The following is a 12,952-nucleotide window of genomic DNA, read 5'->3' on the forward strand; positions in this document are numbered from 1 at the left end:
CTAGAAAATACACATTTGGATTTGTAGTGTTGCAGCTTCCTAATTTACAGTTACTGCTGTGACTTGTACCTGTTGTTTGTTTATCTAATGTATTCTTTTAGCTCTCTTTCAGATAGGCATAAAAATGATCAGTGTGTCTTTGCTTACTGATTCGTGCATTCCTCAGGCAAATGTGTTTCGTGGATACTTTTCTGCCATAGATCTATTATTAAACTGTCATGTTATTGAGCTATTGGAGATTTATAAACAGTGCTGTGAGTCAGGGTTAGGGCAGGAGGGGAAAGAGTGCCCGTAACACTTAGATTTACATGCCCTGTGAGCTATTTTACTGTAATGGTCTTACGGTTTCTGTCTTTCTGATAAGGTGAAAGGCTTGATCCAGCAGCTGTGAACATCCTGCAGCAAATCATTGAGTTGGGTTCAGAAACCCATGATGCCACTGCAGTTGCTTCTGTAGTTACCATGGCCCCAGGCACTGTGACAGTGGTAAAGCAGGTAAGAAGTCTTTCTTTCTTACTTTGAAACAGCTGTATTAAATTTTCACATACTAATTTATTTATTGTAAAATGAGTATGATTTTGCAGGGGCTAAACTTTGAATGCAAGGCACACAGAGAATTTTTCAGAAACAAGTTTTTGCTGTATGTTGTGTGTATGTGTGTTTCCATACCCACACACACGTTTGGAATCATGGAATTGTTACAGTTGGAAAAGACCTCTAAGATCATCAAATCACAGAATCACCAAGGTTGGAAGAGACCTCAAAGTTCATCAAGTCCATGTCACCCATGACTAAACCATGGCACCAAGTGCCATGTCCAGTCCCCTCTTGAACACCTCCAGGGATGGTGACTCCACCACCTCCCTGGAAAGCCCATTCCAATGGTGAATGACTCTCTCAGTGAAGAACTTTCTCCTCACCTGCAGCCTAAACTTCTCCTTGCGCAGCTTGAGACTGTGTCCTCCCTTCCTGGCTACGACCACCCTTCAGGTTTTTGTAGACAGCAGTAAGGTCTCCCCTCTGGCTACCAAATCTGGTGCTAAACCATGGCCCTTATTTTTCTGAATGCTAGAACTAACTTTTGAGTTCAGTATTATTTGTAGAGTTGTGAATGTTTAATGCATGAGAGCTCCACAGAAGTGGGAAGTCCCTAGCCTGTGTAGGCAGCATGTGGATAATTCCTAAACTGACTGCCTTAATGTCAGGCAGAAAAGACAGAATTTCAAGGCAGAGCATTTTGAGGTACATTTTGACCAGAAGCCATGTAAGAGTTCTTGGGCATTTAAAGGATGACATCCAAATTTGAGAACCAAATTCAGCAATTAAAGAGGAGACATTTTAGTTCTAATATATGCAAGTTTCAAACCAATTTTAATAGTAGAGTAACTGCCACATGCACATTGTGTTACACATCACCTGTTTAAGGGTTGAATGCAGTATTAGCCACTGGCATTTGTCTGTGCTGTCTGTCAATATTACTGAAACCTGTTCTTCTATTAAAAATACATCTTTTGAGGCCCTTCTACTAAAAGTGTAAGAAAAATGACTGTTGAAATAGAAGCTACCAAGAAGAAAAAACATTGCAATACTTGAATTTTAAAACTGAAAATACATAATTTAAAAAAATCAGCAATTCTTCCTCCTCCCAAATATTAGATCTGATCAGTGTCTCATTCATCTTAAAATCTCTCATCTTCCTTGTTAGACAATCTGAATTTGCTGATAGTTTTGCATAAGTAAAAGTTTATATTATAAATTAATTCCCCCCCCTCATTTTTAAATCCATATTTCTAGCCTTTTGAATTTACAATCTGCTAAGCATTGATCACTTTTTTTCCCTTGCCTTGTACATCAATACCTCTCACTAGTCTGATGTTAAACTGTTACAAGCTTCACTCCTATATCAAATCAAATATTGAATTCACGGAGCACAGAATTTCTTTGCTGCTTTTCTCTCTTTTTTCTTCCTCTCTCCCTGCCACCTTTAGAGTCTTGTTAATTTAAAACACTGTTATTTTCTCCTAATTTCAAGATGCACAGAAGAAAAATTGGTGAAGAATTTAAATTGCATCTCCATCCAAGTGATGTGCTACATCTGTTTATGCTGGATTTTACTAATGCCTTACTTGGATACTCAAAGCACAGTTCCGATGTTAACATGTTTCTTGCATGCACTGGAATGCTTATTCACTCCCTTCTCTGGTGGCCTCAGTGTCTTTTCACATTGTGTGTGCAGAATTGTACAGATCTCTGCTTCCCCAGAGAGGATCAGGTGATAGTGCACCTACTGGAAGTTGTGTGCCTGCTTGGCTACCTTTAGTGGGCTTTATGGAAGTAGAGTAAGGACCAGGGGAGGTCTGCAGATAATGATCAAGTTTTCTCTGTAAAATTTTTCTCTTTTAATTTTCTATATAGGTCAATGTTTTATCAAACTTTGTTTGATCTGTTATCCAGCTTTACCTAGTTTCCAGGCCTTTTCTTCTCACCAGAAGATAGCTTCAGAATTACAGCCACAACCATTTTTAATTTGAGGGAAATCAGTGTTTGAATGTTATTAACATGATTGTAATCCTCTCCTATTCATAACTGTCATCTTTTCTTTTGACTTTAGTACCGAGTTGTTTTCTGTGGGATATCATTCCTTTGCACCTGTGACTTTTGCCAGGTTCTAATTATGCTGAGTTCCTAATTGTTAACCTTGAAGTGATCTTAAGATGTTAGTATTTCACCTCCCTACTGGAAAAATTTATTCCACACTTCCTTCTGTGACCTTCAGATTGTGAGACAAAAAACTCATTCAGGATGTCAGCAATATATCAGCATCATCTGTCACTGAATTTCCACTCTTGTTCTTTAATGGCCTCCCTGAGTCCACGCTTAGCAGCTTGGTTCTATTTTTCTTCTTTAACAACATTTATTGTAGCTGGTTTGATTTTTTTATGCTGTTATGTTGTTTTTTTCTCTTTCTCTAAGGACACACATTTTTTTCATCAGTTCTTACCTTCATATCTTATTTTTAGCTAGTCCTGTCAAGTTACTTTCATATATCTGTATTTACACCTGGAAATTTCTTCTAAACCCTAACTTAGTAAAAAGTTTTATTTTTTTAAAAAGTTTATTTTATTTTTCCCTTTAAAGGTTATACTATATATGGTCAATATCTTTGTCTCCTGTTTCCTCCCTTGACTTTTATCCTACAGCTGCCCTCTTCCTTAATTTTCTACTATAAAAATGCCGTTTATACTTGATCCTTAAAATCCAGAGGTATCTCCTAGTAATTCAGCCATCTTCATATTTTAGCATTTCCTTTAAGATCAGATTGTCTGTTCATAGCCCCCAACTCCTGAACTGGGTGTTGAGAAGAGAAAAAGAACATTTCCCTCAGAAGTGAGCACTAGATGAGAACATCAGAAGAGCTATCCCTTCTTGGTCTGTGTCCATCAGATACAGTTTTTGTAATTGCTGTTACTTTTCCATTTCCAGTGCTTGCTAGCAGGAATGTGTAATGATAGCAAGATACTTTCTGGTGTAATTAATCTATTTTTTCCATAAATGCAGTGTATTACTTGTACCAAACAAAGGTGGTTCTTTGTCCATATTTGGATTTTTAGTTTTGTTTCAAATTGCTTAGCTAAAGAAGTACACTTTTTGGATTCTAAACAGAGTTTAAAATCAGTGTACTACAGTAACCAGTCACCTTCAGTTGCATGTTACCTGTTTTTCAAGTGTTTTTCATTTAGATTCTGATAGACAAATGTGATGCTAGTTTGTTTAGGCCTGTAATATATTTTATGTCTCAGAGTAGACATCATTGGTTGTGGTGTGAGAAACTCCTTGGCAGGTTTTATGCTTTAAATCTTTCTATGATATGTTTTTTCATGTCTGAACAAGCCACTGAGTTTCCTTTTCATTCAGAGCAAATCCTGACTGCCTCATATACAGAGAACTGATAGAGAGGAGATCAGTAGGCTTTATTCTATCAAAACAACATCCAAAAAACCCCAACTAACCTATGCCCATGGTCTTGTTCACTGCGTGAACTCCCTGTTCTTTTCTTTAATTTCTAGTTATTCTGAACAATATATCTGGATGAGCACTATAAACATATTTTTATGCCATTTACTTGCAGCACACCACCATGTAAAGCTTTTGTCAAAAATCTAGATCTTCACATGCTAAGTGATACACACCTGCACTGTCTTTGTTTGCAAAGTTACATTGCCACTCTAGACAATATTTTTCTGCCCCAAGTAAAGATTGCATTTATCCTCTGGAGTTTTCCTCCTGTTGATCTGGAGCCATCACTACAAGCTCACTCTGAAGCTGGCTAAGAAGATTGTATTAATGACTAATCATTGTTACTACTAATAACTAAGTTGTGGTTATATCAATCTTTCTGCATAACTGTTCATCAGCAGTTTTGTTTCTTTTCCAACCCTGTGGGATGTCTTTCCTGTTATTCAAGACAGAAAGCTGTTTTCTTCTTCAGGTAGGATTCCTTGGGCCTTGCATGCAGGTGATTAGCTAAACAGTGCTTGTTTCTTCTGCATGATGGCTTTTATATGATCTCTTATTTCAGCCACTTAGCTAGAATGGTTGTCCAAACCATCATTATTTTATGCTACAGTTAACTCTGATAGGCTTTTTTCTCACACACAGAGATTGTTTTGCTCCTTCTGTATTCTTCCAGAAAAATTGAAAGATTACTTTTCTCTGCTTCTCTTGACTTCACCCTCTCTTACTCTGTTCACTCAGTGTTCCTTTTTCACACAACAAACAAAATCTTGTTTTAATTTCCAAGGCTTTTTTCTCCTTTCTAACTTAGTGTCCCATTTCTCATTAGCTGTACAGATTTCAACTCATGCCTTTGCTCAGTCTAAGAAGATTTAATTGCTAATTACTTTCTTCAAACAAGTTATTTAATGCCTTCTTCCATATTTTTTTTTAGTTATGTGGATTTTTAATGAAGAGCAATTTGTACCTTGCTGTCTTCTCTCAACTACTCTTCAAAAATATGACAGTAATTATCTGTGGTTAAGCTATTGGTACACTAATGCATGCCACACAAAACTACCACTGTCTGATTTACATTGTATTCCCTCACCTTTCTTTTTCTGTGTGTCCTTACTGTCTTTTGGTTTATATTGAAATTGAAAAGACTTTGGGATGTGAAATACTTTTTGCATGTCCAGATCCTGGCCCAAATAGCTACAGTAATATTAACAGCAAAGAGAGTAATTGGGCTTCTGAGTTTTCTCCCCCTTCTGTTCAGAAATAAGAGACAGGACTAAAGTAGCTTGGAGTGTAGGGTTAACTGTTCCTGAAGGGCAGAGTAACCAATTTTCAACCTAGAGTTCTACATAATTTGCTCTGTTGAGTAAGTGTAGCAACCATTTCATTAACTAAGCAGATCTTAATAAAGCTTAAGAAAACACTGGGTTTCCATGCATTTCACCTTTTATTTTAACTCATTTTATCCTTTTATTCTGTGATCTCTCCAGCCCAGTAAAATCCTACCATGGTAACAGTCACTTTCTTTAAAGTGACAACAACAGCACAGCAAAGAGTATACATCAGCTTGAAGGTGATCATAGAACAGAATTTTACAGTGTAAAACATCTAAAAAAAATGTATACTAGTATTTGCATGGCTGTCCTCTCAAAGGCACATTGTACTTCAGCAACACAACTTCTTTCAGTCTGGTTCTGATTTGTACCTACATGATGCTTGGTGCTGGCATTCATTTAGAAAATTTGGCAATATGTGGGGTTATATAATAGGTTGATGGTTATGTTTGCAGTTCCTTTAGGACATGAAGCAGTTTGATGCTTAACATGACAGTGCCAGCACAGGAAAGTTTTAACTAGGGCAGATGGGCCTGTTTTCTCAGGAGTCATCAACTCTTGGAGTACCTGTCATCTCTGTAATGTACAAATAAAATCTCCTATCAAGGTTACTGTCCTGTTAGAGCTCTTGAAATGATGGCAGTGCATACTCCTCCAAAGGAGACCTAGTTTTGGCAGATGAGTGAAGTTGCCTGTCACAATCTCTCTCTCAGGATATATTCAACCAGCCAATTACTAAATTGTTGAAAAATCTCCATCACAAGTGTGAAGGTTTGTTTGCCACCTTGTAGTTTTTTTCACTTCATGCTTCCATTTGCAAGTATCTTATTATTCTGAAAGTATTTTGCACCAGATTGCCTTTCTTTTCTAGCTTATTATAGAGGCTGATATGATCAAATTGCAGTTTTACAAGTGTGTCTGTGTGTTGCACGCAGTGTATCTGTGTAAACTATAAAACTGAGAGAGAGTTCAAATTATTCAAGCACTAAACAAAATGGTAGAGGCAATCCTGTAGGCATCAACATAAGCTGGCACATCTCATGTCCAGGTGTTTTCTGTGATCTAAGGTGATCATATTCACTTTTCCTTTCAATCCTTTTGTAGGTATTTTGTATATTTCCTTTCTGTGGTCTCTTATGTTAATTCTATTCTATTCTATTCTATTCTATTCTATTCTATTCTATTCTATTCTATTCTATTCTAAATAGGAGTATCAGTAACTTAGTGTAAGGTTTTGACATCCTGCAAGATTACTGTGATTAATAGCTTTTCTTCATGGTAAACTGAAAGGCAACATTCAATCTCAAATTGAGGGAGAAGCTCTGTAGGGGATTTTGAGTCAAGCCTAGAAAATACTTTCAAAACACTGTGGACTATGCAACTCCTGGTGACTTCAAATAAAATTGAAGAGATTCATTATTTCTCAGGATGAGCTCCAGAATAAGAAAGCAACTGTAGCATCTTAGTGCAGATAGACTTACTCCCTTTCATGAAAGGGACAAAGTCTATTTTCCTTATTGGCTTGAATTATTTTTCTGAAATTTAAAAGGACTTGTTTGATTTGAGAGGAAGAGATTCCTCTAAGAGATACCCATTTTTAATGTCACTTACATGTGTTTGAATAGTCCTTGGATACTTAAACTGAAAACTTTCATAATTTAGAAATGTTAAGCTTCCTATGAAGACACAGGGGTGAAAATCCTATTGACTTGTGCAAGAGACATCTAGCTAGTAAAGAATGGGGGCATCCAGAGCAGGAGCAGCCTGCCAGCATCTGCAGATCCTGGAATACCAAACGGCCACATGGAAACAGCACTGCTGGGGAGTGCTTTCGTTACAGGAAAGCACACCCAGAGCAGGGCTCATATCTGAGAAGAACCCAAGGTGCTTGTGTCCCTGGAAGTGGTCAAGACCAGGCTGGATGAGGCCTTGAGAAACCTGGGCTAGTGGAAGGTGTCCCTTCCCACAGCAGGGATGTTGGAACTGAATGATGGTTGAGGTCCCTTCCAACCCAAACTATTCTGATTCAGTGAATATTTATGGAGATACTGAATGGATTTAATATGCCAGCTGTACATGGCTTCAGCTTCTTGCTGTCATTCTTTAGCAAAGGGTAAGCAGTCAGATGGTTTTCAGCTGGCTCTCAAACAGAAAAGAGGTCTTGGATGCTACTTTTCAAAAGATTTCAGATGGCTATAAAAAGAATTGAGTGTAGTGAGTTCATTCATTGTGATGGCAGCTGTCCCACTGTTTCATCAATATGAGGGATGTAAATTAATGTTGTGAGATTATTCCCTGTGGAACAATCTAATAGGAACCAAACAGAAGCATGTAAACATTCAACTGATTTGAAATGTAAATATCCAAAATAATGTGGTGATTTGTTAAAGTAAAAGGATTACAGATAGCTGTCCAAAAAGGATAGGGGAAGCTAGAAACTCCAGAAATAAGGGCATTAGTCTTTACCTTGCATGACAAGGGTAATAAAATCACATTGATAAGGTCAGATAGGGAGGTTAAATTAACTTTTCTTTATTGGCCATTCTCATTTCAAAAGCATATAAAACTGAACAAGTATTAGATTGCTGCTACCAAATTGAATGAGATCCTGGTTTCATTTCATTTTCATGTCAACTGTGTTTTATTTATTTTCTTTCCTTCATTATTTATGTACACTCACAAAACTATATTTAAAATTATTTATGGATTTTGATTTAAAATGACTAAAGTGTGACTGTAGAAGATCCTTCACAGACTGAGTTGTGCATTCTTGCAGCTTTTAGCAAATGTGTAATTTTTCTAGCCTGAGACATGTCAGAGGACAATGTATAGTGCACTAGCATAGAAGTTAGTTTATATCACATAATTAAAGGGCCAAATTTTAAACACCCCTTACATATTTCTTTGAGGAGCTCCAACATCAAGGACTGCAGTTGTGGGCTGATTCATAACAAGCTGTGAGATTTTAATTATCTCCCATTTTTAGCTGCAGCTTCCTATCTGAATTCACTAGTGATTAGACTTTTGTCTGCCTATTATGATCTTCATTAGTAGATCTTCCATATGTCCTTTTCTTTCTCATGGGTGGTGACAGGTAGCCTCAGGAAAGGAGAGGAGAGAGATGAAAGTGTATCCTGTGCATGAATTCATTAAATTGCTATTGCTTTAAGTAGGATTTAGGGTTTCTCTCTCTTTTTTGTTTTTAAGGGGTGCATGGGGGAGAAGAAGAGAAGAAACTTGACAGTGTTTCTTTTCATGATTTAGCTCCTTGTTTTCAAAGAAAGGCTCAAGTTTCCATTAGTAAAGAGTGCTTTGGTTATCCCCATATTTTGTGACAACATAAATTAGCTTTTCTGAAAATGGTTGCAGATTTTATTGTGCCAAGACACGTACATTTGTAGGGTGTTGAGCCTAAACTTCAGCGGGACCTATTTAAAATAACTTTCAATTAAAACGTTCAGATATGCTTGGTAAAAGAAACAGAATGGGGAAAGGACTTCAGCCCATTCATGAAGTTTCATCCCTGCAATGTGTGCAGCAAAGCCAGAGTCAGCATCAGTAGGTAGGATTGTGCCATTGCATTAAGGTCAATGAAAATGGCAAGGTTCTCTTCAGACGTTAAGTCTTTTACCATACAAAATCCACATGCATTTCATCACTGTATTACAGGCATACTGACTCTGGGACCTCTGAATAATTTAACACCTGAGCATACTTGTTTAAGGAAAAGCTTTGTATGGCTTGATGAATTGAGTGAAAGTTTGAACTGATATAAAGGCCTAAGGGGTTAACCATCTCTGAAACCTTCTTCATCCAACTGATATTTTAAACACAGATTAAAAATGTTATAAGTCAGTGTACAATAATGGTACTTAGGGGAAAAAAATTTAAGAGCTTCAGGAAACAAACACAGAACTTCTTTTCCTCCTTGCTGGTTTCTAAGGAGACAAACACATGTTTGGAATCTTGACTGTAGTTTTTCCCTTCTGCTCCCACTCCTCTCTTAAGCAACAATAGTGACCTTATTCTGCTACTACTGTTTACAAAACCGTGTCATATAAGTGAGAATTGAAGAGCTTTTGAACTGGCTTCTAATTAAAAATCATAGCCCCTTTTTAACTTGCATAATTTAGATTCCACACTTTGTTTCTCCTATTCTTTTTAAAATCACTTGGAGGTTTGGTGATGTGATATGCTCTGAGATACAAGAGTGTGCTGAGATCCAGTAAATTGATATCTATCAATCCTTTGTTGTCTGCTTATTACTCTTTGTATGGTTGTTGGAAGTACCATGGAGTTTTGCTTTCCATCATGAGATGTAGGTGAGCCAGCAGCTCTGTCTTCGTTCCCTGCTGTGTAAGTGGACACTTTATAGATGCACTTGTTAATGTGAAAAAAGCATTTGTTGTAGAGACTGTGACTTCCTACAAATTCAATCAGCTACTTTATTACAACAAGAAGTAAACATGATTTATCTCTGGAAGCTTACTGCTAAGCCTAAATGAAAGAGAAATAGGCCTTAATAAAACCAACCCATTTTCTGAAGAGAGAAAAAAGAGAGGATTTGATTAACTGCATGTTGCATTTGCAGGTGGATTGGCATTTATAATCCAGCAATAAAACACCTCTCCTCTATGAACACAGGGAGTGGTATTGGACTGAAAATATCTAACACATGCATTTGCATACAATTAGACATTGGAATGAATTCTCAAGAGGAGCAGTGGATTCCCCTACATTGGTCAGTTTTAAGACACAGCTTGACAGGGTGCTGGGCCACTATCACCTAGAAAAGTTGGACCAGATGATCTTTGGAGTCCCTTCCAACCTGGCATTCTATGATATATCACAGAATCACCAATGTTGGAAGAGATCTCAAAGATCATCAAGTCCAACCTGTCCCACAGACCTCATGACTAAACCATATCTTGCATTTACTTCTCAAAAGTAATACTTGAGACAATATGACTTACAGTTTTTACTGGTCTGGAGTACTTTGCATAGGAGCTTTTATGGATCCAGTAAAGAATTAAGATTTGTTCTTCAGTTCCAGTAAGTACTGCATTTTAATAGTTGTCAGACAGCTGTTTGAACTCCTTGAAATTCAATACCAAGTTGTGTTGTTTGTGTTAATTTTTAACAAGAAGCAAAATATGAGGAGTAAAAATTCTTTTCTTTTCAGTTGCTCCTGTCACTATCCTTTAAATAATGTAAAAATTGCTGCCTCAAACACTGTGGGTCTTAGGATTCTATTTCAATATTTACATTTCAGTTTTCTAATAGAAGTCCATTAAGGTTTACAATGAAATGTTTACATCTGTGATCAATCAGTTGGCTAGGGAAAAAGAAGAAGATTTTAGAAGAAAGAAATGGGTACAATAGATGGGGGTTTTGTGTGGCTTTCACTGAATTCTCATTTCAGGAGTTGTTTGACTTCTGACCTATTTAAACAAGAATGGTTTTGTATGTACAACTGCTGAGAGATTAAAGTTGTCTCCAAAGACCTATGTTCCTGGAACTTTGCTCCTTTCTGTACTGTGTTGCCACTTGCAGTATTCTGTCTACCTACACACTCATTAATCAAAAGTGACCACAACATATTTCCTTGAAAACTGCCATTTCCCTTCAAAATTTCTAATGTCTCTGCTGTATTTCCATTAATTATCAGAATAGCAGGTGCTTATTGGAAAGGTGAAAATTCTGTAACCTCTTCAATTTCTTCTTAGGTAAAAGAAGAGGAGCAATCAGCCAATCACACTTTGATGATTCAAGAGACACTGCAGCAGGCTTCAGTGGAGCTGTCTGAGCAGCATCACTTGGTAGTCTCATCAGATGAAGTAGAGGGAATTGAGACAGTGACTGTCTATACACAGGGTGGAGAGGCTTCAGAATTCATAGTTTATGTTCAAGAAGCTGTGCAACCTGTGGAAGAACAAACTGTGGAACAATCAGTGCAGGAGCTCTAGAGAAATGTGTTCAAAGGAGATGACTAATTCATTTGCAAAGCTTTGGGGCTTTTTCCTAGCCAAAAGTAAGCAAGCTGACAAATTTTGAGTTAATTTGTGAAGTGAGGTCTTGTTTACTAGGTAGTGGTCTGACTGCTTGGATTGTGTCATAACTTGGACATATTATGTATGCAGCCTCCTGACTTAAAAAAACAATAATTACTTTTTGAGGAAAAAGTATTCTTCCCCTTCTTAGAAGATGTCTTGCTTGATTCCTGTGAATCTCCACAGATATTGTCTGTTCAAAATCATGTTATCTTGCAGTAATAAAACATCTATACAAGTTAGCTAGAATGTCTAGAAAAGTGCATACATCCCATTGTATACATATTTAATATGTGCTTGACTTGACTGGAAGGAGACTGGGTTTTCTTTAAGTTAGAAGGTACTCTTATTCCTGAGTACATGCTTAAGATGTGTTTGACAAGTTATGGATTTAACCCAAACAGAAGCTCAAGACTTCCATAGCTACAGGTGGGCTGTAGTTTGCACTGGTGAGATAATCCTTTGAATTCAGGAGGTATTTAAAGCCATATATGATAATTCTGGGTACCAGTAGGTTGATTGTTATTTAGATAAATGAATAGTGATAACTCTTTCTATCCCACTGGATAAATACTTGTTCAGTACCATATGTTGGAACCAAATCTGTCAAATTAATGAAATACTCTTCTGTTTGTAAGAAAAAAAAAATCTATTCAAATGATTTGTAAATACTATAAAAGATATATGTTTCTATGTTTTGAACATACGCTTGTAAATATGATTGTGTGAAAGAACTTGTACAAAAAACTTAAGTAAATATTGACAGGAATCCAGATATTCTTAATTATGCATGTATATAGGTCCAGAGTTTTCTTCATGAATCTTGAATTGTTGCTGCTTTAATATTTTTCAATTTGAGCTATAAAAGTTATTAATTAATAAAAAAGCTGTCATATTTTCTTCTGATGTTCTAATTCCTTAAGCGTTGGCTTGCCTTTCACAGCTAAGTGAAAAATGCTGGGTTACACTGACTGACAAATTATTTCTCCAGTTAGTAGTCTCTAATCAAGAAAGTAACATAAGAAGACCTTTTTATGTGATTGGACTCATTTGTGCATGTTCGGTACAGAAAAGTGGAAAAAAAGTTTCTAAGTTGATGTAATGTAGCGAGCTGGTTGTCTGCCTCTTCTAAGGCTACTGGGTTCTGTTAATGCTAGCCAAAGTCAGTGTAAACATTTAGTGGTAACTTCTGCCTTAACTCCCTATGACTTCAGCAAGGCTCCCAAACATCCTCATATGTAAGCTCAGGAAGTGTGGGTTAGATGAGTGGACAGTGAGCTGGAAAGAGAACTGGCTGAACAGCAGGACTCAGAGTATTGTGATCAGCAGTGCAAAGTCTAGTTGGAAGCCTGTAACTAGTGGTGTTCAGGGGTCAGTACTGGGTCCAACCTTGTTCACCATTAGAATTTTATTTAATGAAGGTAAGATTATGATGCATGAAGCTGACTTCACTGAAAGATCTTAAATAGGGGCGTACCTCCTGTAAGTTAAGGCTTGATTTATAATTCACAAGTTACATCTCAGTTTCTAACACTATAGCATAATGATTTTTTGTGA

General features: G+C 36.9%; 1 protein-coding gene across 3 annotated transcripts in view; it reads left to right on the top strand.

The window, feature by feature from the left end:
- ZFAT (zinc finger and AT-hook domain containing) overlaps positions 1 to 12,274 on the top strand; it is a 106,530-nt gene extending 94,256 nt beyond the window's left edge. For all 3 annotated transcript variants that reach the window (XM_054167471.1, XM_054167470.1, XM_054167472.1), the window contains 2 exons: positions 365 to 495; positions 11,072 to 12,274. In XM_054167471.1, coding sequence (XP_054023446.1) covers positions 365 to 495; positions 11,072 to 11,311 — 371 coding nt within the window. In that variant the 3' untranslated portion in view covers positions 11,312 to 12,274. The remainder of the gene's footprint in view (positions 1 to 364; positions 496 to 11,071) is intronic.
- Positions 12,275 to 12,952: the final 678 nt, after the last annotated feature.

Source organism: Dryobates pubescens, chromosome 14, assembly GCF_014839835.1.
Source record: "Dryobates pubescens isolate bDryPub1 chromosome 14, bDryPub1.pri, whole genome shotgun sequence".
Classification (NCBI taxonomy): Eukaryota; Metazoa; Chordata; class Aves; order Piciformes; family Picidae; genus Dryobates; species Dryobates pubescens.